This window comes from Falco cherrug, chromosome 7 (assembly GCF_023634085.1).
Source record: "Falco cherrug isolate bFalChe1 chromosome 7, bFalChe1.pri, whole genome shotgun sequence".
Taxonomy (NCBI): Eukaryota; Metazoa; Chordata; class Aves; order Falconiformes; family Falconidae; genus Falco; species Falco cherrug.
The window spans coordinates 23555037-23581237 of record NC_073703.1 but is presented as its reverse complement, the minus strand read 5'-3'; the positions used below and the strand labels follow the sequence as shown (position 1 = coordinate 23581237).

Genomic DNA, 26201 nt, shown 5'->3' with positions numbered 1-26201 from the left:
TTTCTTGGAAAGTGGTGTTGTATCCAGCCTCTCGTCAATAGATGTTTTCTGAGATTTTTTTAAATGAGATGTGAATTGCAGCTAAAGTTACCCGTTAATTGTTCACAACATTTTACTGGTTGTTGAGTCTGCAGTGGGGAATTAAAAGGTAAATTTGTTACTATTAATAGACCTGCATTATTTTGTTGTTGGTTTTGGTTTTTACCTCCAAAACATTATCACTGGAGAAGTATTACTATATACGAATGTCCTAATCAATAAGGTCAAAAAAGATTGATTTCAATAGCTGTCACTGTGTTTACGGCCCAGATCATACATAGTCATTTATAGAAGTGGATAGTAATTCTCTTGTTAACTTGCAAGTCAAGAAATCAGCAGACACATCTTACATGTCAATGGGTAGTGAAAAGAATCTTGATGGTGTCAGTCATCGACTGAGAGGAGGAGACTGACACTGTTAATTGAATTTCCCTGGAGAGCATAAAAATATACCATAATGTAGAAGGAGGAATGAGGGAGTGGGAACCACACAAGCTGTCAGCCTGTGTGAGCTGATAACATTGATTTACCCTTGCTAATGGCCTGGGTTGAATAAAGAATTGCCCTGAGGGAGGACAGAGTTCACTACAATAGATCCTTGCCACTTACTAGAAATTCTTCAGGCTCAGAAGTCGTCATGCAAAAGTATTCTAAAATAAAATTGATCCAACCCCCCTCTTTTCAGCCATACTGTGAAACATTGCGTTTTTCTTTTGTTAATAGTTTACACTGACAGGAAAATGTATTTATACAGTCTCACCAGGGAAGTATTTGTTTTACAAACCATGAAATAAAATGCTGAGCTGCTGTTGTAATTGTAAATAAGAAAAATAAATACCATTAAATTTCTCAAGGAAGGGTTGTGCAGCTCATAAGAAATTCCATGACTGTGCTAAAAAAGCATTGAAGAGTGGGGGTTTATAATATTTATGCAAACGTGAATCACAAAAAAGCCATATACAGAAAACTGGCAGCCATGTCTCACTGGGTTTTGTCTTCAGGTAGAATTGAATCAGACTAACAGTTCATTTTTGGACTTATCTTAATCTGTTGTGTTTCGTAGTAATAAGTAAGGCTTTTTCTCACTTCTGAGCTTCTTTTATAATGTGAGAACATTCTATGATGAGGCATGCCTGCATGATTGTTGTGGTCAGACTTGCTTTTGCTTTGCATCCCTTCCTGGTCAGCTGGATGTAACCAGGTTCTGCACTTGGAGCCATGTGATTTCACCAATATAGCAAGAGTTTGTTTAAGGTAAAGTAAAAGGTTTTTATATCGGTGTATCCTCTAGATACTAAAGTTGAGAAATCTGTCTCTTGGGCAAAGATGCATCTTAGGCACACTATTTTTTTAATTCCTGCCTATTGTAGCACCATACCTGCTTCTCATTAACACAGAATTCATAGGCTGCTGCCAGTTCCTCATGCAACACAGCAAGATCTGCAACTTTCACTTTGAATCCAATGCAAGATTTGAGTGCTAATAAATGAAAGAGTTATTGCTTTGCTTCACACGGTTGTTAGATCTCCAGATACATCTTGGTATGTCCACATTGGCTTACTTGAATGAAGCCCTACAACCACTAGAAGTATTGTGCCCTATGCCAGGGAAGTATTTGCAAGTAAGCAAGTTGAAGTACGGGCTTTGAAGCTCTGACATGGAGTATGGCCATTAATTGCCTAAAACCTGTGGTTCACACGTGCATTAATTAAACAAAGAAGGTACTATAAAGTCATAAACCACCGTGTTGTTCCAGTTTCAAATAGATTTGTACCCCTTACGTCATATGTCCTTGCATATGTTGCTAGCAACATCCGGCAGGAGGCACAAACCCCGGTGGTATTGTCGGGATGTATGTACAGCATGTGCTGCTAGGGTGCTGGTTTGGGTGTGTGCTCGGCTATTGGAAGGCAGTCCTTGGGTTTTGTGCATAGTCTCTCATCCTTTCTGGCAGAAATCCTGGGAGGGAGTTGTATTTGCCTTCACCTGTACTTTGTTTAAAAGTATATTAAAAAAAACACGCACACAGAGACATAACAGCAAAATGTATTTAAACGTTACCAGAAAACCCTGGCCTGATGTTGGCAGATTATCGTATGGGACTCTTGAAGCTCTTAATAAGATCTGATAACACTCAGTTTGAGATCTCCTATAAATGGGCCTTTGATGCTAAAAGAAAAACTCCTGCACCCTCTTGAAGAAGGCAGAGCTGATGTTTGAAACTGCAGGACTAAAGAAGGTTTCTGCCACAGTTGTTTTGATTTTATACCTGTTCATTCCTTGATGGTCTGCTTTTACACATCCATTACCAAGGGCAGCAGTGTTTCAGCTGTGTATGGAATCCCAGATTAGCTGCTCAGGTTTGACTTGAGCACTCATACAGAAATGTTCTGTCAGAGGGAACACTTCAGAAACCAATATATTTAAAGCTCTGTATCCTATTACTGTGACTACATGTACAGTTTTAAGTTGCTTATGCTTTCCCTCATTGTATAGAATTTCTCATTATACGTTTCTTTCCCTTGATGTTTAGAAGCGAGATTGACTGATTAAAAAACCAAAACTGTTTTCTGCTGCATAGACATTATACTGACTGAAGCGCCCATATTTCTAAGGCTGTGAACCTGACCTGGGTCAGAGGTTACTGCCTCTCAGATGGTCACCCTTAGAATTGCTGACACATCACTTCCCTAAAGTTCTTCCTAAAATTTGGGGTTTAGAGGGTTTTTGAGGGCCAGGTTTTAAAAGTCCTGCTTTTAAATGTTTATATATTCTAGGTGATTTTGGTAGGTCCGGGCTAGGCAGAGATGTCAGACACCATTATTCAGAGGAACGTGGCAGGATGCTGCCTTCAGTAAGGGCAGTGATGAGCAGCTGAGGGTAGTAGCCTTTTCACCTGGCTCAGCTGTGGCTAAAACACTGCAGTTAAATCATTTTAGTTAGATTTGTACAATGCTCACATGTGACATTTAGACAAGCCCTTAATGTGTCTCCCATCTTGGCTGGGAGTATGACACAGAGATGCAGTATGATTGTGAGGGAACCTCGTCATGGTTTTTGGAATCCAAGTGCAGCAGTTGATCTGCTCAACTGGAATTATTTTTATATGCTGTTTCTCATCCAACCACTACTTTGAAAATTATCTTTATCACAACACAAGTTACAAGATTCCTTTAACTAAGTGGTTTGACGGAAGATCTTAAGAGATGCTTCTGAAGAGAGGGGTACAGCTGCAGGAGGAGGATGGAGGTTTTATAGATGTCCCTGCCTAAGCAGACAGTACAGCTGAAGCTCACATCCATCACAAGGCACAAAGCCCTAACAAACAAGATTTCACTGGTTCTGATGTTCATAAAACTTACTACGATTTTGTACAGTTTTGAGGATAGCTGTGTCCCTACTCTCCTTCAGGTGCTCTCGGTGCTGTGAAAATCCAAGTGAAAAATAGTGTGCCCAAATTAAGTTGTTAAAATGTGGAAGTAAAACGGAACCAGAAGAATAGAAGGGGAGACTTTTAATAAATTGGGCCATGGCGCTTGTAATTACTTAGGAACTCTCTTCATACTATGTATGAAGTCTATGTAGCTGCTTTGCAGTAGGCTACATTTCAAGATACTTACTTTTATTGCTAATTCAGAATAGTAGCATTTCAGTGAGAAGAATATACTTTGTTAGAAAAAGTGTGATTTTGTAACTGAAAAAATGTGTGAATCTGAGCTATTAATTGACTGCAGTCTTTTAATACTTCTTTTTAAAAAGGATCTCAATGCTTATGACCTCTAAAACGTACTCTCTCAGTGACCATTAATGGTTTGTTTTGTGCCAGGCAATGTTTTTGGTTTTGTATTTTTTAGATAGATTTTTCAGTGTCCTGCTTCAGCAGTCGTGATGTCAGTTATTTACATTTCAGGAAAATGTTTGTCATAGCTTTCAAATACATGGGGACTGTAGACAGACAGTGTTTATCCCATTGTAAAGCCTGTCAGAAATGGCTGGCTTTAACAACACGGTCAGGCCTGGAATTTACATTTTATTCTCTAAACTGTCAGGCCCACTGGGTATGCTGACCATAGCCAGTGTGAAGATTAATAGGCCAGTTTTTGGAAGGCACACTGAACTGCCAGGCTGGCTACTCCAGATTCCCAACCACCCACCCCCACCCCCGATAAAAACTCTGAATCACCATAAACTGAAAAAAACAAAATTAAAAACTGTTTTAAGAACTAAGGCATGGAACAAAACCAGCGTTACATGGAACACTTGTAAGCTTTTGTACCGTTCATGAGAAATGTCTTCAAAAGTTTCTATGGACATGTAAAATTGTGTGTGTGTGTGTGTGTCTGTAAGTATGTATATGGCATGTACATACAGACTAAACAGATTTTAGAAGCAAATGCTCCACGCTATAAATACTCAGTATGGTTACATATTTAAGTATATTTGAGAATACAGTGGGAATTGTGATTCCCAGACTCTGACGCATTTAATTCTGGTGCTGCAAGTATTTGTGAAGCTGGCTCAAGCACCTAGGTAGCTGCATGTTTCTTCTGTGGCAGAGTAGTGTAGCCATCAAAGAGAGAATTCAAAGAGACTGAATATAATGGCTGGATTTGATTTTTCAAGACCAGAATTCTGGACCAGCTGAAAGGCAATAATGTATCTTTAGGCTTTCCTTAACTTGCTCTTGATTATATTTTAACTGGATAATGCTGCACATAATCATTGTTACATTTAATGAGTATTAGACAAGATACCGTAATTTGATATCAAACTTTTGAAGGAAGTTGAATTCATAAGGCTAAGGAAGTGTGACATAAGTAGGTAGTGTGTTTTATGCTAGATTATGTCACTGGAAAAATCATACTAGCTTTAAAGCACACAGGCCATAGCGTAAGTTTTGTGATTTATTATTTAATAATTGAAGAAAACTCTCAAGTGTGAATTAGAAGCAGCAAATTTTAAACCTAAATCTTGGCTAAAAAAAATTGGTCCAAGTATAACTTAGTTCTCTTAATCAGCCAGACTCCCTAGAAGCAAGGATGATCAGTATCTCTGAAGAAAGCAGGGGTGTTAGCAGGTGGAGCAGTGATTCAGCGATCTTTTCATAATTAATAATTCTTGTATTTGGAGCATTGAAATTCAGCTGAGAATAAGACGGTAGCAAAAATTTGTGGTCCTAAAACAAACGGTGGTGATTGTTTTTCCACATAACATTATTTTGGTTGGCTTTTATGTAGGAAAAGGGAGGGATGGAGAGAAGATGGCAATAATAGGTGAGTTTGGGAGTTGTGAATGGGATAGATTCCTCATTTCAGTAGCAGAGCATTTCTGTAGCCAAGCTACAGTCACTAGTTCAGGTTGTTAAAGAAAACTACCTCTCTAGAAGAAACCCAGCGTAAAGCTTCATACATGGATTCACTGAAGGCTGAAGAAATCACAGGAGGTGTCAGCTTATCTGTCACCCTCTTACTATATCAGAAAAAGCATCGTAGGGTATTATATATGAAAGTGAAAATTACTTTTTTAGTGAATTTACTAAGTCATGGACTAATGGCTTTATCCATATTACAGCCACGTTGTCTGTATTTTGTGGTCTTAAATATATATACATGCATACACCCAGGGGCACCTTATATGTGCGTTATTTAAAACCAATTATTGTATATAGGCTCACAACTGATCCATCTCTGTCTGACTGAAGCTTTAAAAAGTTATTTTAACATTTATGTTTAAGCATTATTATAGTAGTGAAAAGCTTGGTCAAGATACAGAAGTTTTATAGGCGTGTTCATGATTGAGAGGTGTTTGTATTTTCCTTGACAAGGTGATTTCTGCGATGCAGCCCACTTCTGTTTTCTTGTTTACTCAGCATCTCCCTTTTCTCCACTAGAGGACACTACTTGCAGAAGCAACAGCATGTCCTTTTAATCCTTAGAAGTTATAAAGCTATTTAGAAGTCACATATTCTTTTTGGAAGAAAAATGCTTGCATAAGATTTTAATTTAATTAATACTGGTATGACCTCTAAGGCCAAAGGTGTTATCTGCTAAATTAATTCGCATGTTAATTCTCAAAGTCCTGTGTTTAGTTCTGGCAGTGTTCAAAACAGGCTTTAAAATATTGTTGATCTGTGTGTTGGTCCCAGTTTTGTTCAGTTTGAGTACTCCTGTTGGAGCATGCCTTCATCTTTCTGACACCGGGGTCAGCCAATTCCGTGGCACTTCACACGCTTTGAAATTGCACAGCTTTTTTCCCTACTGAGCCTGCTTATAGCAGCATGTCTCCTGCTTTTGGCACGGTAGTGTATTTACATAGGTAATCAGTATATATCCTGTCAAGACTTAAATGTGCAGTCATACAGGGTGTTCCATAGGAAAAAATAGAAATACACACATGCACAGTATTCCATTTAAAAAAAAAAAAAAAAAAAAAAAGTAGCCACATGCCCAGTTTAATAGGTGTATTTATGAGTCAGTGTTGTTTGTGCTGTGTACATTTTATACTAATCTGTAGTGCAGATGGAGGTGGCCAGTCGCTAGTGCTTGAGCAGCAGTTCAGCTAGGCTGCGTTGGCAGCAGTGTGGCAGGACCAGCAGCAGGGCTGACCCCTGGCAGCAGCTGGCACAGCAGATTCATGGCTGTGGTTGAAAACAAGCCGGCAAAGGCCCCCGAGTGCCACATCAGTCCTGCACCCTTTCCACCTCCACCCTTGCTACGGTGCAGTGGGACCCTGCGGAGCCATTGGTACTGTCATGTTGTAACCTACTGCCTTTGCCTTATGTATGTGATATGTGTCTTTTGGCTCTTAGCCATGTGAAGATTTTGATACATAGTGCGCTGGTTTACACCCAAAAGCCACCTTCTATATTGGGCAGAGGGCATTTCATGGCCAAAGTGTTAAAAAAATAAAATAAACTCTGACATACTGCCCTAACTCTGCTTTCATCTTTGTTCTTTATGGAAGTAATTGCTTCTCTTACTTTTTTATAGATAATCAGAAGTTAAAACTATAAGGTTTGCTTTAGCTAAACATATGTTGTATTTCTGTACAAAGAATGGATTAATTTTTTAATCCATCCATTAATTTTTCAACTTTGTATACTCCTGCAGCAGCCAGGTCGAGAGCTATAGTGATGTCATGTGACAAGAGGTCATTAATCCAGTGTAAAGCTGAATTCTAAAAGTTTAAAAATTATTTAAAGTAAAAATGCAAACTTTATGAAGTGTGCGGAATTGCAGAACTTAACAGTAAGTCTGTTTTGCCAGCTAAGACTAGAATTCAGGCCCTTTGACCTCTGTATTTTACCACCAAAAATCTAATAGTTTTGCTAGCACAGAAGGCAACATATAGAATTCTGTATTCATGCTTCCTTTATTGCAAATGTTGATTGAGCCTTTAGCTATTCTTAGGAAAGAGTAGAAGCTGAGTTCAGAGCATAAACTCTGGAACTGATAAAGCAAGTACAATTGATGGAAAATCTGAGAAGTAAGTAACCCTCCTCAAAACGAGGTCACTGTTTTAAACTGTTTAATTGGGAGATCACGGATTTTTAACGTATACGTGTTCAGCGCTGAGAGCCAGTGGCACACAGTGCCACTAAAACTTGGTTTGAAGCAGGTTCAGCAGTGTTCAAAGCCTGGAGTATGGGATATTGTCTTGTATTTGCCATCTGAATTGCATATGGTCCAAACTGCTACTGGTAGTAGAAGCATGACCTGATCTATCAGTGGCAGCAGCAGATTTGATGGTAACAGCACTGTGGCTGTGAGTTCAAAGAGCAGGCTCTGGCCAAACATGGGAGGAGCTCGTGGGACAGCATTTCCTACCCGAACAGCCTTTCCCCGGCACTGCCAGGAGGAAGTCAGTAGCTCAGATATGTGTTGCAGGTTGGATGAGGCAGCTTTATGTCATCAGTAATTTGTTTGCCCAGAATTTCTATAATCTGAGAATTAGCCTTTTTCTCGAGATGAATATGTAAATAGGAACTTGTTACTGTAGGTCAGCCACAGAGTATTTTTTAACTTCTTTGCTGGAAATGGTATTAAAGGGCAAGTTCATTTCACAGATAAGGTCTGCAGCGTATTTATTTCAAGATTATTTGGAAATTAATTTACTGTGCATAATGAGTGTAGCTGAAGACTGCTGTGTTGATTTCTGGTTCTGTGGGATGCAGCTAAATAGTAACTTGCAGTGTGCTTATTCTGTACTCTTTTGTGGCTTTTTGCTGTCATATCAGGCTTTTTTTTCCTTCTACATCAGTTTAGAACTAATACATCATATCAGAATGGATATAATGGATATATATACATTCCAAGGTGTGCAGAGTTTCTTCACTAAGCATTTACAAGATAAGAAATATGTTTTAATATCATTAGAGGCACTGATTTCTCAGTGATGAGAAAATGCCCTATGCAGTCGCTTTTCTGCTGATGGGCAGGTGCCAGTTTAGAGGTCATGACAACTTAATGATTATTACAGTTTCTAAAGAAATGGAAGTTATTTCATTTAGTCTGTTGGTGTATCTGTACATATATTTTCTTGAAAGGATTTTTAAAATTCTACATCTGATTTGAGACCATCACTTCTGACTTGAGAACACATCACCTAGAGGTCTTTGTTGTCTGTTCTCATGTTTGCAGTACTTGACAAAACCCACGTTATTAATCTGCCCTGCAGTCCTTTGTTGCTGTCCTGTAGATGGGGTAATGGGCAAACAGTCCAAGAGGTTACAAGAGAGTACCCAAGGCAATCAGTGTGAAAGCTATGTTTAGAATTCAAGTGCTCTTGAGTGCACTACAGGGCTTTAAACAACCATCACTCCCTCTGTCTTCCTCCACATAATTTTATTATCTTTAGTTTTGCTTGATTGCACTTGTTTTCATAGTTTAAGTTCAGCAGAAATCAGGTCTGCTTTCTGGTGGTTGAAGGGTTTCAATAGCAAAATGTCAGCCATAAAGGATTTAAGATTCAGCGTTGCAAGAGATCTGTAAGTTTCCTACTCACTGGACAAGTTCTTGTCCAATAAACTGCTGACAGAGAACAGGACAAGATCACATAACTGTGCTTTTTATATACTTGTTTGGAACTTCTGTTTATGAGATTATTCAGAAAAAGTCGGATTGACCCTAACTAATGGAACCATCTACGGAGATCTGGGAGTGGTTGTTCCTGGTATTAGAGACTTAAACCTTTATCCTTGCTTTCCTCCTTTAATTGAGGCACTTACTAGATGCCCTGTTATTTATAAATGGACTAAACATTTCTTTTTAATAAGCACGAGTGCTGCTGTGCTTAGTGCTGTCTTTCATGATACTATAAGGACAGTTCTTATTTTACCGGACAATATTGGCTGTTTCCCATTATGCTATTTAGCATGAGTGAAAGCATCTAAACACATAACATGGAATTAATTAGTTTACCTGTCTTTCCTGTAGGGCTTTCACTCTCTCTTGGAACTTCACAAACAAGACTGTGAGGGTCCTGTCTTTATCAACAGAAGTGTTAATAGAGTGCCTCTGTGTGATTTTACTATTGAACTGAAAAGACACTGCAGAACTTGGAAGGAGAGCGTGTAAATAAGGTTCATCTGATTCAGTGAGATATATAGTGATTCAGTAAGGAGCCCTAGCCAGTATGGTTTACCTTACATGCTTGGCAGAACTTTGGAAACAGAAGGATGAATAAAGTGTAAAATGTGCATAGACGTAAGTTAAATTTATAAGCATGGGACCCTTAGTGTTTGCAGGACAGGCTTAAGAATCAGTTTCTTAGTAGTGATACTGTCCCTAGGCCTGGACCAATTTTAAGTCGCTTGACAGTATTTTTTCTTGTTGCATTTGAGTGATATATAAACTGCTCTCTTTTTCATGCTTTATTTTTGTTGTAGTTCAGTATTTTGTCTTCCTTTAAACTAAATATATGTGAAGTTGCAGTTAGTATGCCTTAGCTATTAAAGTGAAAAAACAGTGTTATCCAAATGGCTTAGATGCTGTAGGCTGAGCTCTACAAGGAGTGTGCACGTACTGAATGTCAACTCAGGGGGTGGAACACCTTCTGCGAGATAAGGTCCGTGAACCAGCCTACCACCTCAGATGTTAGGTAACCTCCGTCTCCTGGACAAAGCCAGAGACTAGTCAGTATGGCCTGCACCCACAGAAACCAGAGGAGCTGCCTTATCTTTAAGGCTTCAGAATTCGCGCTTTGCTTTGTGGGCTAAGGTGCGAGGGAGCATTTCTCAAGGCCTCCTTTCTGCGGCCTTGCACAGCATTACCTAAAGATCTTAGGTGCTTTAACATGTAAGCAATGCGTGAGGGGGGGTGTTGATACAAATATATGGTGAATATGTCCTTAATGTGAATGAATACCTCCCCGCAATGGTATGCAAATGCTACTGAACCAATTCTGGCTCATGTTTTAATCCTAAACTAGTTTCCCATTGACGTTCAGTGCTTGAAATTCTATTCTGGGTGAAGTCAATCACGTTTGAAAACCAGTTTGAGATTTTCAGATGGAATGGGGTATTATTATTATATTGATTTCACTGGAGAGAAGTATTACAGGAAACAAAATAATTCATTTTTAATAAAAAATGTTATTTTGGTATATTCTACAGTGATTTTCACTATATAGAGTTTTATGTCTGGAGGACTAATCAAAGAGCATAGATTTTCTACAGTCACAAATGTATCTGTGGTTTGTATGTACATGTAAATATACTTGCTTATTTAAAGGGGGAGGTGAAAAAAAAAAAGGGAGGAGCCAGCCCAGGATTCAGTTGTCAGGTTTGTTTTTCTAAGGCAGCTTTGAACTGCATTTCTTAGCCCCAGGCATTTTAGATAAAATCTTCAAACACTAGATAAAAGGAAAGAAGAAAATTCCTAAGACTGATTTCAACTATATTTTACTAATTAGTTATTCTTTCTTCCTTCAGCAAACAGTTTAACAAGTATAGAGTTTTGCAAGTTCAGTGTGTTCTTTCAGAAATAGGAATCAGAATGTTTCAAACTATTTGGGTTCCATTCAGAAATATTTCTTCTGAGCAGTTTAGTGCCTGCGGTTTGTTCAGATGGGCTTTCCAGATCAGCTCCTTGTTGGACATAGTAGGCAGGACTAGCAGAAAGTGTCCTTTTGGCTGATGAAGGAAAATACTGGGGGGTGTGTGGGTTTTTTTAATTACATAAAAATATTAATTGTGGAAGTTTGTCTTAGGGGGAGGGTTTACACCAGGGACTTTACGTTAGTTCAAAAAGATTTGAATAGTTAAAATGCGAGGTGCTAAAGTTACATAGAACTGAGATGGTAAAGCTGACATTAAATCATTTCAGCTCTTAAAGCTCTGTGTTATTTCTGATTCTGCTCTACTTATTAACTAATAATAATACTTTAACAGGAGAAATGTATGGAAGTGAGTACTTTGGTCCAGGACATTGGATTTCACCCAATAACTGTTGCACCAAATTAATAAATTATGATTTAACTGGGATCATATTTTTCTAGGAGATAATCAGGTTTGATTTAAAAACTTAAAGTGATTGAGAGTCGACTATATCCTAAGTATATTATGCTCATCATTAATTTCTCTTGGCATTTAAAAAAAAAAAATTATTCTTACCTGAACTCATCCAGTTTCAGCTTCCAAATACTAGCTGTTACTGTGCATTATCAGAAATCTTCTTCCCATTCAGGTACTTCCATGCTTCCATCCCATCATATTTTTACTCTCCCCAGCATATACTCAATTGTACTTCTGTTGTGTCTCATGGTGAGGCAGGTTTCTCTGACCTCATATCTTCTTTTTTACAAACCTTCCAGTTTGCCAAATGTCCTGTGTAAAGGGGAGCAGCAGCGCAGCTCAGAGGTTTCGGCCTCGCTCCTGTCCTGGAATGTTGTACCTGGAACCCAAAAGCTGTTATTAATGACGCTCACTTTGTTTCACTTTATGTTACTTTGTATTGTCCACTGACTTGTACAAATAAATCAGAGATATTTTCCATTGATTTGGTTTTATTTCAGAAGCATGCAGTTTATATTATCCAGCCGCTTTTATTAGTTAAACCCCAGCAAAGTAACAGCACAGGTCTGTCGGCTGTTTCACGTATTTCTTTGTTGACCATGTTAGGTATGATGAGGCATACGTGCAAATCACTGGTTTTTTAGCTCTGTGTATTTTTCTGTACCAAATGTCAGATAATGAGATGAAAACATTATTTTGAACTTTCTGTTTAGCCTGCTAATTTTCAAATTTGCCAAACATACTTCTATCATTGGGTAAGTGGTGCTTCTGAAGGTGCCACAGATGCCATACCCTGATAAAATCCACCCTATCTTGTTAATGAACACACAAACAGTTGTTCCCCATCTGCTGCCTCTGTCTGAAAGGTTAGGAAGCCCTTCCTTCTTGATCACAAAGGACATAATTATTGTCTGTAGAGGAGTCAAGTACAAAGACAGTTCATCCAGTCTGACCGCTACTACACTGCAGGCCACCAAAGATTAACAGCTGCTTCTCCTTTGATTAGGTTAGGTAATAACAGTTACTTTAGTTAATAATTGGATGGATTCCCAGGCCATGTAATTCAGGTTTAGGCTGTCATTTTTTGCTGGCATGTGGCTGAGCTGTATTATTGGAACGGAGCCTGTAATCCTATTAGTCAGTTGTCACTCAAGCCATAGGAGAAGGGAGAAGGGGAATTCAAATCCATTAAGGTGTTGTAACAGGTAGGTAAATAAGCTGGCCACATTTGCCCAGCGTGCAGGGAGCTTTCTCAATTAATTCTTGTAATTAAAATTAATCCTTTTTTAAAAGTTTGTTAAAAAGTGTAGTTTGTAATTAATCCATAAAATGGTTGCACGATTTGTTTAATTTATTGTTATTTCTGTGTAATTTGCCACACATGCATTAGTGTACACATGCTGTCTGCTGAAGTTACTTGATTCAAGCACTGTTCTGCTGAAGTTGATTGCTGTGTGCTCTAAATAAAAAGTTCATAATGGTCCAAAGATGAAAAATCCATACTTAATGTCATATCAGCTGTGTTGGCTTTCCTCCTGTATAAACAAGATCACTGTATTTCACAATGATAGACTTGAGAGGGATAAGGGAAACAAGGCTCTTTTCATGTACTGGTTTTGAGTGCTACATCTGCTGTTCTGAAGAATGTTACTGTTTTTGTAATGGTTAAGACACATCTAGGTGGCATCCCCAAGGTTTTTATGCTGCCTCCTCTCCCTGTTAAGAAATGTGTAATGACAGTAATAATTATTTTTGCCTACATGTTCATTTATCCCTGCTCTCCTGCGTGACCAGGCAGTTTCAGAGCCTTGAAATCCTTTTTTACTTAGAAATCAAATTATTTTAAAATGTCACTTGAAGTAGTTGTGAATTTCTGAAAATGTGTAAGCAAGTCAAATTTTTACACACTGCTTGAAAACCAGGTGTTTATATATTTTCTGTTGTTCAAGAAACTTGAATCACATTATATCAGTAGTCTCTGTTGAATAATGTTCCCAATCTAAATATGCAGCCACTCAAAGAACTGTTTCTACAGCGAAATTATGAAATGGATTTCATAAACACCTAGCTAAGTAATTTGAGAGACTAAGTTAGAAGTCTGGAGGGTTCTTTCAAGCAGCAAAAATGTGCCATACTGGTTTATGCTATTTTCAAATAGGGATTTCTGTCATTTTTCATGCTCAGTGCCTTGGGTGCTACCAGAGTAAATGTCATAGCTACCTGAGTGGGGCTTTCATTCTGATGCAGATTCAGTTGGGGACCACTTTCAATAAGAATATTATGTGAGTAAGGGCTTTGAATAACTTAGATGCCTTGATCTACTTCTTTTGAATTTCTGTTATGTTTTAATGTTACACGTTACGTATTGGCTAATGTTAACCTTTAGCGCTACGGAACATGAAGTGAGTTTGGATCATATTTTGAAGGTTATAAGTTGATTTTGAAATGACAAATTGGATGAGATAGCCTGCTTCCATATGTTTATGCTTTAAGAAAGGTTTCTTCAGATGAATATATATAGATACTTCAAAATTTGAAAATCACCCCAAGTACGAATTAATTCAGACATATTTTTAAATAATTTGTTATTATTTGGCTGTTGTACTAAAGAGAATGACAATGTTTTCCAACACTGGGGAAATGTTACACTGTTCGCTCCTTATACGCAGCTCATCAATATGAGGTCTGGTACTGTGGATAGCTGAGGGACTTGCCTGTGCATGATTCCTACTTTTGCTGTTTCTTCCAGTAACACAGTCACACAATATTCACTCTGAAAACATCAGTAATGCGGTGTTCAAGTGACTCTTCTGCTCCTTTGTGGATAGGGCATATTTTCCCTTCAGTTCCCATGACCTCCACTGACCCAAGGCCAAGCTCAAGGAGCTGTGCCTGGACCTGGGATTCCTGATGGCAGGACACTTGCATGGTGACCGAGGTCATTCACAAGCATGGTACACCAGCAGTTACTTTGGTAATCAACATTGTATTTCAGTAATTGGGTTAAAAGCTCTTGGAGTTCTCAGTCTTAAAAGAATCCTTGGAGATAAGTATATTAAATATCATGCCAAAAGTAGTTTATTCCTAATCCCTGAGTGGCAGTTTTATAGATCTTTGTATGCATGGTGAACAAATACTGCGCTCGTGTGTCTTTCCCAACTTTGCTGCTTGTTTGTTTCTTCCTTTTATTGAAGGTTTTCCCCCTCTCTATTCCATGCACATGGTTAGGAATTTTTTCCCCTGATGGCAGAGCATCAAAATGCAAAGTAATTTTTATGGGTAACCTAGAGAAGAAATTAATAGGACATAATCCCAAATCATATAAAACTAGGAGAAATTACAAACTTGCTTCTGCTTGATACAAAATGGTAGTAGTAAAGGAAGTTCTTTAAAATGTGAATACGTATTTTGCAAAGTACACTTGTAATTTAGCAAAGTGTAGACAAAAGTGAAACAGGCACCCTGAAGAAAGTCTGTCTGTAAAAAAAGTGATACTCCAGATTGAAGTGGAAGGAGAGCATGTACGAAATCAAACAGCTTCAAAAGATTAGTATTCATTTTAAATAGATATGTGAAGATCTCCTCTCAGAACAGGGAGACATTACAGCTTTGTTCAGTGTGGCTTTGATGACTGGTTTGGAGGGAGGGGGGAAGTTTCTTCCCGAATACTTCGTTACTAGGTATTTATGGAGAAAAGAGGAGTTCTGGAAAAAAATCACAGACAAGAAAAGTTAACATAAAAAAATCAAAGAATGGGTTAGAATTAATGAGTATATAGAGTTGAGAAGCAAGCTGTGTAGGAAAATGTTAACAGTGTACGATTTCAAGAATGGAGTAATTACTAAGGGGAGAAAGAAAATGAGTGCAATAAAATGAGATATAACTCCGAGTAATGGGATGAAATAGAGAAAGGGCATATTTGGTCTAAATGACAGGAAAGACTTCTTCACCACCAGAGCTAATAGGTTGTGGCATAATCTCCCATGAGAAATAGGGAAAGTGAGAAGTGGGAAGTGCTTGGCACGTTTAAAACTAGAGTAGCACTAACAAATATGCTGTAGCAAATAAATCAGCAGTGTCACATAAAAGTCTTTCTCATTCGTGCGCTGTGGTGCCAGCATGCCAGTCGTATGCAGAAACCCGCGTGCACATTCGTCTGTACTGGTTACGCGTGTATGTTGATTACCAAGGAAAATGCACACTTGAAATAACAAAATCTCTCTTTGCACTCGTGAAGTTTTAAAGTGGAGAGAAAGTTGATCTGTTGGAAAGGCCCCAGGCTTTGTCTGAGGGTGCTGAACCACTCTGCAGCACTGGTGGGGCAGGGGAGGAAGGGGAGAAGGTTGGAGAACTGGGGCCGCAAGCCAGGGTAGTGCTGTCTGCTTGCGGGGGGACTGTTGCTTTGCTCTTTGGCTGCCTTTTCCTTACAGCTCTGTCAGGAGGCTGGTGGCAGCGTGGCAGGCAGGCAGCGCGTGCGGCAGGTTTGTCCCAGGCGCGGTGGCTGTACCACCTTGGAGCAGAGCCCCGGCCCTTGGTTTCCTTAGCTGGAAGCAAAGAGGAAGTCAAAGAGGAGTGTATGAGCCAAGCTCAGCATTAACTCTTCAGTTAAGGCACACTTACTGGGCTAACTGACTAAAATTGACTGCTAGAAATTATATTTATCAGTTAGCCTGTAGAAAATCAGTGGTTGATTATCTTAACTGCTAGGTGAATTGGCACACAGATTTCCGTTCGAGTCAAGTTATTCTTTTGAAGTTAACCTTTTGGCTGTCTAAAAAAATCTACATGCAGTTCATATTAATTGTGGAAATGTTTTCTTTTTGAATATCTGACTTCTCTGTTTGAACAGTTTTTCTGGAGGCTGGGGCTTAAATAGAATATAGATGCTTGCTTGGAAGAAACAATGGAGAGAACGTTGCATGATTTTAGAAAGATGTAAGAAATACACTTTTGTGTTTACCTTTTGATGTCTAATTCTCACAGGGAAAAAATATTTCCCTTCTAAACCATATCATATCTCACTCAGTTACATTTCTAATTGTTCAAAGAAAGATTTAGTTGCCAGAATCACTAGGGGGGCGTTCTGTTATATGGTCTGTTACAGTATAATACATTCTTTACGGACTAATAATGATTGTATTTATAGAGCAGTTCCCATTCTTTCCTACATACCAAGTGCTTGCAGCATTGGGGGAGAAAAAAATGATTATTTCTTACTAACTGGAATATCCTTATCATTGACAAGATCAAGATGATTAAGTACAAGGTGCCAATAAAGTAATACGAAGTCAGCAGCTGAAAAGTAGGGAAGAAGAAGATCTTACTTGCTTTGTTTTAAACAGTGGGAGATAAAACCAGTTTTTCAGGGAAGGAATAATGTGTTGTAAGTTCTAAAATACAGGATCTGCTCTAGCAAAAGCTCAGTCATCTGCAAACTGGAAGAATAATGGTAAGATGGTATTTAAAGGTAAAATTCTGCTAAATGGAAGCTCAAAGAGGACACCTAGATTAAAGAGAAGCTAATCTAGAAAGCTAGGAACACAAGACTAGTGTAAATTGAATCTTTCAATTTATAACCAACAACTTAGCATAACAAGTACAAAACAAGCTGGATGTGAATGTCATACCTCAAAGCTAGAAGTATTCATCTGTTCTGCTGCATTCTGAACAAGCTGCAGGCAGTGGATTATACAAAGGACTTGGGGGGTAATAAGCTGGAGCTGCTAAAGAGATAAACTACAGTCATCTAGGTGACGTTTTCAGGCTTCACCTCTGTAGTTCCCCATAACTGAAGCACTACCAAAAATCACATCCAGATTTTTAACCCGATTCTTAAACTCCAAGCAATTAATGTGAGAAGACAGAACAGCTAAACAACTTGGATCCTCAACAGCATCTGTCGGGCAACATTTCTGTCTTCCCAAGATTAAGGATAAAGTAAGACGTCTGACTGGTGACACTGTCAGGCTTCCTTCCAGACCAGCAACTTAACTTACAGGGTCCACAGTCTGTGAAATAAGTAAGCAGGTGTCATCATCGTAATGATGGTACTCGTGTTTTAAAGTGATCTGCCTAAGCTGCTTTATGCATACCATGGACAAATCGGGGAACTAGCCTGGAGGTTGCCGTTTTTCCAGAAAGTTTATAAAAGAACAGGAGGCACCCACCTTGAGATTGTCTATGTTCTTTAAATCGTATACAAAGCAATAAAGTATAGCTTCAAAGATAACAGCAACAGATAAAGATTAACTTTGTTAAAATCCCTATAACTATGTCGTTACAAAAATACGGTATTCAACTGTCCTAGCTTTATGATATTTGACACTTATATATGATCTTTGGGGGAAAAGCACCTGAGAATTTCAGCTTTTGCTTAAATAATACTCTTCCCTGTGCACTGGCAGTGAAGTGCTTCTTTTCAAGTGATCAACGTGATAAATATATATATTAAGGATTTTCTGTGTTGACAAAACTCAGGACAATTGTCTATCAGGCCTATCTTTTATGTAGAAATTTCTTTAATTTCTGTTGGTTCTTCTCTGTGTTTGTGTTTACCTAGAACACAGCGGATCAGATAGCATTTCGGGCTGCAGGAGGACTGACTGCTCTTGAAAATGTTCTTCAGGCGGTGACTTCTCCCACCAATCCGAATGCGGTTTCACGGATTCCTTTTAAGTAAGTATGATCAGTCCTTCATTTGCCAGAATCACCAGAATATTTATTTCACGTCTGCTTCTTCACTGATTATTCTTCTCATAGTCAAGTCTTGAACTTCAAAGAAAAAAAAATCCTGCCGTACTCTACACTGCCATTGAAGGTGAAAGATATTTCCACTCAACCTCTGGTTTTCTGACTTGGTGATTTTATTTCTAGCTATGATATGTTTTGGCATGCCTAATTCTACAAAGTGAGAAAAGGGAGAACTATATTAAACAGAAGAGGAGACACATACCTTTAAAGTTAGTCTGTAAAGATCTCTAGTGGGAAGTGGGGAATTTTTTTAAAGGGTTGTAATTCAGTGGAGTCTTACTGCTTTTAAAATGAAAGAGTTGTAAGATACTGCTAGCTGAACAGGCTTCTACAAACAGGTAAATCAAAATTCTTGTGGATTAGAGGAATTCCTCTTTATAGCACTTAACAATGGAAGGGTTTAAATGTCTAATCCCTAAAAAAAGGTGACTAAACAGCATGTCTGCAAAAACTGATAACTCAAAAGCATGCTTTTTACCCTTTTAACCATTCAAAAGCACTTATGTGCTTCCAGAGCAGAGCTAGGCATGCTTTTAGTACAAGAGGAACCAAGCCCATGATAACCTGTGGTGTACCATTGTCATCATTTGTTTGTAGATATAATTTAATATTGTAATAATTGGATTTTAAGCACTACCTTGTGAGGGCTGGGATTAAAACTGCCTGTTAATATGTTACGGGACAGGTGTGAAGTGCAAGGGAAGAACACCAAGGAAAAAGCATGCTTTTAATGTCTTAACTTTGCTCTTCCAAGAGAATAGAATTCCTACCTTCCCACTAAGTCCTGCAGAACACACTTGCTGCAAATCCAGCCAGCTCCACTGATGAACAATCTTGAATTGGTCCTATGGTGAGCAGCTCAGCAGCAGCCTTTGGACTCGTTAATTTGCAGAGGCTCTAATTCTGAGTTATCCTCGTCAATGTGGGATAAACTTTGCAAGGGAAAGGACTGCACTTAGTGGCCACATAAAACTTAGCTTAAAATTAGCTTTAAATTTTTAGAATGTGCATCTTTTATACATCTTCAATTTTTGTTCTTTCATTTTAGGTATAGTCTCACTTTGGCATCCTTTGTTGAGCAGGTTTGAGAATATTGTCTTTATGTTACTGAAAACATTTTGGTTTAAGTTTGTTAGACAGTATGAGGATGGATTAGTTCTCAAAGGAATTTGTGTGCTGGTAAATAAAGCCTCATGTCAACTACGTTTGTATAACAGAAAAAACATCCAAGGCGATTTATCAGAGGTTCTCCTCTCTGTGACAGCTGCTGTCTCTCACACCTATTTCAGACCAGTATAACTGGTTTCTCAGATTCCTGAACCTATTCATGACTGAACTATAAAAAGAGTTTCTAAGTCTTTGAAAAAGTCTTTAAATGTTGTTTTATTAACACAAGTTTTCAACTATCTGTGTTTCCAAAAGAAATATCAAGGCAGAAAAGAGATTAATGTAAACTAATGTGACAGCCTTGCATGTTAAAAAAATCTACTTGAAGAACTTAGCTCCACTACTGAAATACAGCGTTTCATTCAACTTTACAGCAAATTGCGTTCTCCAGTTCATAGGAATCTGAAAGTATTGTTGTTTGGAAGTTATACATCAGGTTGCATGTCATTTAACACAGGATCTTGCTTTCTAAAGCTAACTGCTCTTACAGTTTTTTTCTGCTTGAGCCTATCTTAGAGGGTCTAGAGTCTGCTGGAAGCGTCACGGTGGACTTGATGTTGCTGTGTGTGATGCAGAGCCTCCTCTGTTGCTACTTCTGTGGTCTTCTTTCTGATAGAGAGCATACTTTGTGCAGAATCTGCAGTTCAGCTGTCTAGAGCAAGCAGTAGTTCCAGAGGGTGGGACTTTCTGAGAGCACTTTGAAACAGCCACAAACATGGCTAGTTTACAGAAACCATGTTAATGCGTATTAGTACGGTCTCACTGAAGTAGCTAAGAAATTCTTCTAATGTGTTGCTTTAAATACAGAATGTTTGAGAGTGTTTCAAAACCAAAGAATAATCCTAGAATATTTTTAGTTCTTTCAATGAGGAAGAACATTTGTGTAACTTTTCTTCTCATGTGATGTTTGAAATGAGTTTGAAATTACTTTTCTTTCTTTTGTGCAAATACAACTTAACATCCTGACTTTTAAAATTTCAATCTAGCGAAGCAGCAGATTTCTCTGTTTAAAGACAAAGCAGAGGCCTGTGGAAAGAAGTTGAATTAAGACCTCTCATGAATTGCCCTCCAGTCTTCCCATAGCCAAATGTGCTTTGCTAAAGGACACTACTGTACTTAAGATTGTTTGTGTGCTCTTGCAGTGTTTAACCATTTGTACTCATCTTAAATTGGAAATTTGTTGTTTTGTGATGAGGATAAGCTATTTACAAGTAGGTGAGGAGATTACATGGGCTATTATCTACATCTCTCTTTCTCCAAAATCCTGGCAGTATGGTGCAGCTCAGAACTTTAATCCCATGTCTACAAGATAAAGCTTTATTGTCAGAAGATTTAACAATATGCCTGTTGTTTTGTACTACTTCCAGATTGGTAGTTAGCCCAGCAGGATGGCAAACGCTGTGAAAAAGATGTGACGTTTGAGACAGATGATATATTTGGTGCTGGAGCAGTTTTTCTCCCCTTTAAATAAATCACTGAAAAAGGAAAAGAGAAAGCAGTGTATTATAGCAAGTTTTATTATTGGTGTTAACATACAAATTAGTGTCCAGCCGTGTTATTTCCTAAAGCAGCGTTTTGCAATTTGTCTGAATTTGTTCAGTTCTCCACAAAATAAGACATACTCAGCAGAATTTCGAGAGGCTTCGGAGTCTCACAGTATTTTTCTTATGCTTCTGCTGAAAAGGAAGTGGGAGCTGTGCAGTGAAACAATGTGTTGACTCGAGACCAGAAGATGCATCTCATCCCGTGTGTTGCATTGCATATTTGCTATGGGCAACTCGTTTAGCCCCTTTGTGCCATGACATGTTACTGGCCTTGAAAATTGTAACAGATCTGCTAACAAATAAGGCTTGTAGGGTTTGTTTAATTAACATTTGTGAAATACTTTGAGTTCCTTGGGTGACCAGCATTTTTAAATAGAAATTAGCAGTTGTTGTGTAAGGAACAATGGAGGACTTTTGTTACAAGTTAAGACATGATTAAAGTCAGTTTTATTATAATGTATCTTCTCTGTTCGTACAATATTTTGTATAATTTATTTAAAGCAAGCATTATCAGGGTGAAAAACCCGGAACCATAATTATATACATAAAAAGGAGAAAACAGTGCCTGCATAATATTATGGGTGGTATTGATACAAATTATTTTTTTCAGTTAGAACTAATTTGAGCTGAGAACTGGTTTTACAGCTTGTTCTTTGTAATTTTTAGTTGGTTTGGTGAGCATGCATTTCTTAAGCTACGCTGTTAGTGTTCATGCAGTTCTGTAAGATTGCTCACACATTTTTTTATGTAAAGTACAAAACAAGCTTTCTTGTTTTCTTCTGAGGGTTAGTAGTCCCTCTAGAGAAACATTCATTGAAAACCAGCAGTTTGTAGAAGGACATAAAGAAACTGTAAAGCAGATGTCCACTGTGCAAGGTCAACATCTGAAACCTGCAGCATCTGTCTCTTTTCATGATGTATGCCTGTCTGTCTCAGAGCTGGATTTCAGGCTCTCAGAGCTCAAGATATTCTTGAGCAGTGTTGCCTTCCCATGCAATATAGGAACAAATTTTATTGTTGAATTGAGCTTGGTGAAATGTCACAGAACTGTAGGTTTGAGAGCCAGATCTTGCAGTGAAACAGTTGATAAGCTAGGGACTGGAGAATTCTGTAGAAGACTTTTCAAATGCTATCACACCTGTAAATGTTGGGGTAAATTGGTTGTTTGTCACTTGTCATCAAATAGTTTATTCATAAATACAGTAACATTTCAGAATGAGACTGATTTGGTTTTGGAAGTGTCTTAAGGAGAATTGATGTCCAGTTTTGTCTTCTCTCTATTAATTGAGACTAGACTTCAGCTGGGGCTCATTTTTTAAATGGATATCCTTAAATAATGTAAACCACAGACAAAATAGTAATTGATTATGAGTCTTTGAGGGTTCCTGATTGTGTAATGGGCCCTGTGAGTGAAGTATAAAGGCCTGTGTAGTCTTTGAGAGGTAAAATTGGTATTTTTACCTAAAAATCAATTGTTGTTGTTGTTGTTGTTTCAATCCATATTCTTACTGTGGTGGCTCTTGAACCATTCCACCCTACAGCCATTCTGTGCACCATTTTTCAGTAGGAGGTCACCTCCCATTTCTTCTCAGCTCAGCTTTTAAATGCCAGTACTAAACACTTTTTTCCCATCAGAGTGCTGCGTAATATTCAAACTGGTTAAAAATGGGCAGTTCACTGCTGAATTAGCACATCCTAAACTTGATAATGTTTAGGTGTGTATTGCTTTACTACCAAATCAAGATTCCCGGGTTATTTTCTTCATTGATAATCACGTTATATTAATTTATGATCTTCAGAAGTTGAAAGTATTGTGAAAAAGCTTTACGCTTGAAACGGGTTAACTCGTTATATGTTGATGATTCCCTGATTTTTATAAAGCAAAAGTTGGAGTTCTTACCTGTATACCCTGGTGCACTATGGTGGGTTAGTTTTGTGTGGCTGGAGCTGTTGCTGCCCCAGTATTTTAAATAAAAGTAACAGTTTGTCAACTTGTTTATATCAGGCAAATTGAGGAAAGGGAAGATGTGCTGGCATAAAAGAAAACCATGTACATACATATAAACTGTTGAGATCTAGCTTGAAAATGTTGATTAAAATGAATCCTCTTCCTATTTCTGTGTAGTCATGTAAAATAAATATAACATACAGATACATATTTTTGTCTAGTTTAAAGATGGATTTCTTTTTTGGATCAAAGTTTGTGTACCATAATGAGTGTTTTTATAATTGGATTTACTCCAGAGGAAAGCCTTACATCAGAGGGCAGACTTACTGTGCGGTTTGAGTATACACGCTGTCTAACATAGCTTTAAAGCTGATTTGCGGGTGTGATACAAAGTTTAGTGCAACATCAGTAATCGATAAAGAGCTGCTTTATGTGAGGCTCATACTTCACTATTTCGATTGATTTTGATGTGTCTGGAGATAAAAGTTTTGGAATTAATAGCAGTTAGAACTTCCAGCAGGGAAAAAAAGGCGATGAGAAATGTATTGTGCTTTTCATCCCACAGAGTTTAGCTGATGGTTAAATAAAGTTCTGGCTTGACATTTGCAGCAGTGCGCTTGTCTCAGAGGCCTTGTGCAGAAATGGTGACAGTTGACAGCTGTCGTTTCCTTAATAAGATTAAAGTAAAGAAATTAGTTGTGCTGTCTTTAATCTGCCATTTAACACTGCAAACCACCTGGGGACGACTTCTGTGCTGACACTTCCAATTTTGAATTAAAAAAGAATTGTGGAACCGAATCATAGTTCAGAGCGTGCCATGATTAGGATGTATTTAGACGAACTGTAGTTAGCAAGCTTATGTTATCAATTAAAAGAACCCTCTTTATTGTTGTGAAAAATTAATTTGACATCCATTTGCCTACACCATCTTTTCAAATTCATTATTTGAGTCTCTGAAAACGCAAGTACTTTTTCTGACAGGAGATTCAGCTGGGAAATAAAAAAGCATGATGCATTATTACAGTGAAATTTGTTCTATATATAAAGTGGGAAGTTTCTGTGTTTTCAAATGTAAAATAAATGAATCTCTTAGGAATGAGGAATCCCATATATCAAAACACATTATTGCAGTGAATTAACTAAATCACCTCAGAAACTCTGAAATGCTGTCAAAATTATGCATTAAACTAACAAATTTGTGTTTGACGTTTTGGGTAAATTATAATGTTTATAATTAAATAGAATTAATCTTTATTTCGGAATAGCTGATAAAATGACAGATGCTGATTTAAAGCATCTTCTTCTCAAGTGAAAATAGAAACTACTATTACAGTTTCATCTCTCCCCCCCCGCCCCCCCCCCCCGTAAACACACGCACACAGGGGAGTAATCTTGCATGAAAAGTAAAAGCAGGTTCCTCATGAAAAGTTTTTGCAGCATTACTGAGGAAAGTGAAATAAATACCTTTAGTCAGGGTAAGAAAAGGGAATCCTGTTGCAAGGCAGGTTTTAAAAAACACACATGAAGCATGTCACATGAATTTTGTATAGGTATTGTCCTTGTAGGGTAAAAATTAGGTGAAATAGGTGAAAATTAACCTGTCTTTGATCAATAAATGATGATTTAATACTGTTTTAATATCATATGAACTGCAAATTGAAATGGATTTAATTAGGCAGTAGAGTAAAATTCATTACCAGTACAGTAAAATTAATATGACTGGTAATATGGTGATACTCAGAATGTTATTATGTTCTTACAGATCAAACCAAGCAAGGTAGCGCTTCTTCATAAAATTCAGAATTACTTCTCCAGCTGAAGAAAAGACATCCAGAAATGCAAATGAAAAAAAATTTTACTCTTGAATATTCTGGCCTCAGAGCATTTCCAGCTTTTCTTGGCTTGAGAAGTACCATATATGTGTATAAGATGTTTCCATTTCAACTCTGGGGAGCCGTGCTAAGTAATCAGATGCCACAGGAATGAATACAGCAATCAGTAAAGCAGCCTTCCTTATTATGTAAATAACTTTGTTGTTTAAAAAAATATTCTAGGAGAAAAATAAAGCGTAAAACTCAACTCTCTCTTTGTGTTGAATTAGTCTGCAGCTTGTATATTAAATACCAGCTTTGATGATTTCTGGATGATAACTTATTGTTTGTTGCAGTCCCACTTTTCTTTGACCTTTTGACAGTGCTCACGATTTATTTTCTTCTGTGGAGCTTATTTGAACTTAGTCACATTTTTTCATGTTAAAAAAATAACAACAACAAAGTAAGAGTTCTTTCCCTTTTGGTTTACTTCAGACAAACAATTTGAAGATCCAGCCATCTTTATTATTGTGTATGTTTTCGATATGTTTGTGTTGTGTGTCTGTGTGCATATTTGTATAGTTAACAGTGATAGCTTTTGTAGTAGGCAAAGTTCAAGAAATGAATTTTGTGTTGATTCTGAAATAGTATTATCTGTACTCAGATTTATCTTCTCTGTGAGTATATTCTGTAGGACTGGTCCCAGCTTCCCTGCAAGTTCTGTTTTGAGAAGAACACTTCAATTGGAGCAGATAGAAATGACTGCACGTGATGCAAAGAATGGTTGGGCATGTTTTGTACATCTGGAGCTTTCGCTGACTTGTCGTGCTTATGACTTTCTGTTCTTACCATTGCAAACGTGTTACCTCCTCATGCCAGCCGTAGGTTGTAGGTCAGTTGATGCCATTGTAGTTTCATACCAGCGCTTAAAGGCTCTGTACAGCAGTGGTTCACAGGATGTCAGGAGAAGTTTCTGGATAGGAATTTCACCTGCTCAGTTTTGCTGGCTTGGTGCAAGCTACTCAGTTCTCTCCGTTCCCTGTGTTAGTAGTTCACAGGCGCTACACAACAGCCTCCCTCTAGAGCTGGTCCTGGTGTACTGTGAATTGCTGTTAATGACTTCATACAGGGGGTGTTTTTTCTTGAAGGTTGCGCTAGGAAAGGAACCTCGTACCCAAATTACTTGTGTGATAAAGCTGTAAGCCACAAGAAAATAATATTACATATCCAGATTATGAAATTAACTGATACTCTGTGTAAGTTGTGTTACACGTTTAGAATATGAAGGAGTCCAGTAGCCATACAGTGCATGACTTAAATAAGTATGGCTTCACTGTTTTGGAAGTTATTAATTATTTAGCTGATTTCATGTAAATTTTTAGGTCTGTTTGGAATCCCAAATTTGAGAAGATGGATGTGAGTTGCTGAAG

At 37.9% G+C, this 26201-nt stretch overlaps 1 protein-coding gene across 5 annotated transcripts in view; it reads left to right on the top strand.

Moving 5' to 3' along the window:
• SCAPER (S-phase cyclin A associated protein in the ER) overlaps window positions 1–26201 on the top strand; it is a 165949-nt gene that overhangs the window by 92131 nt on the left and 47617 nt on the right. For all 5 annotated transcript variants that reach the window (XM_055715699.1, XM_055715701.1, XM_005442654.4 and 2 more), the window contains exon 24: window positions 18111–18226. In XM_055715699.1, coding sequence (XP_055571674.1) covers window positions 18111–18226 — 116 coding nt within the window. The remainder of the gene's footprint in view (window positions 1–18110; window positions 18227–26201) is intronic.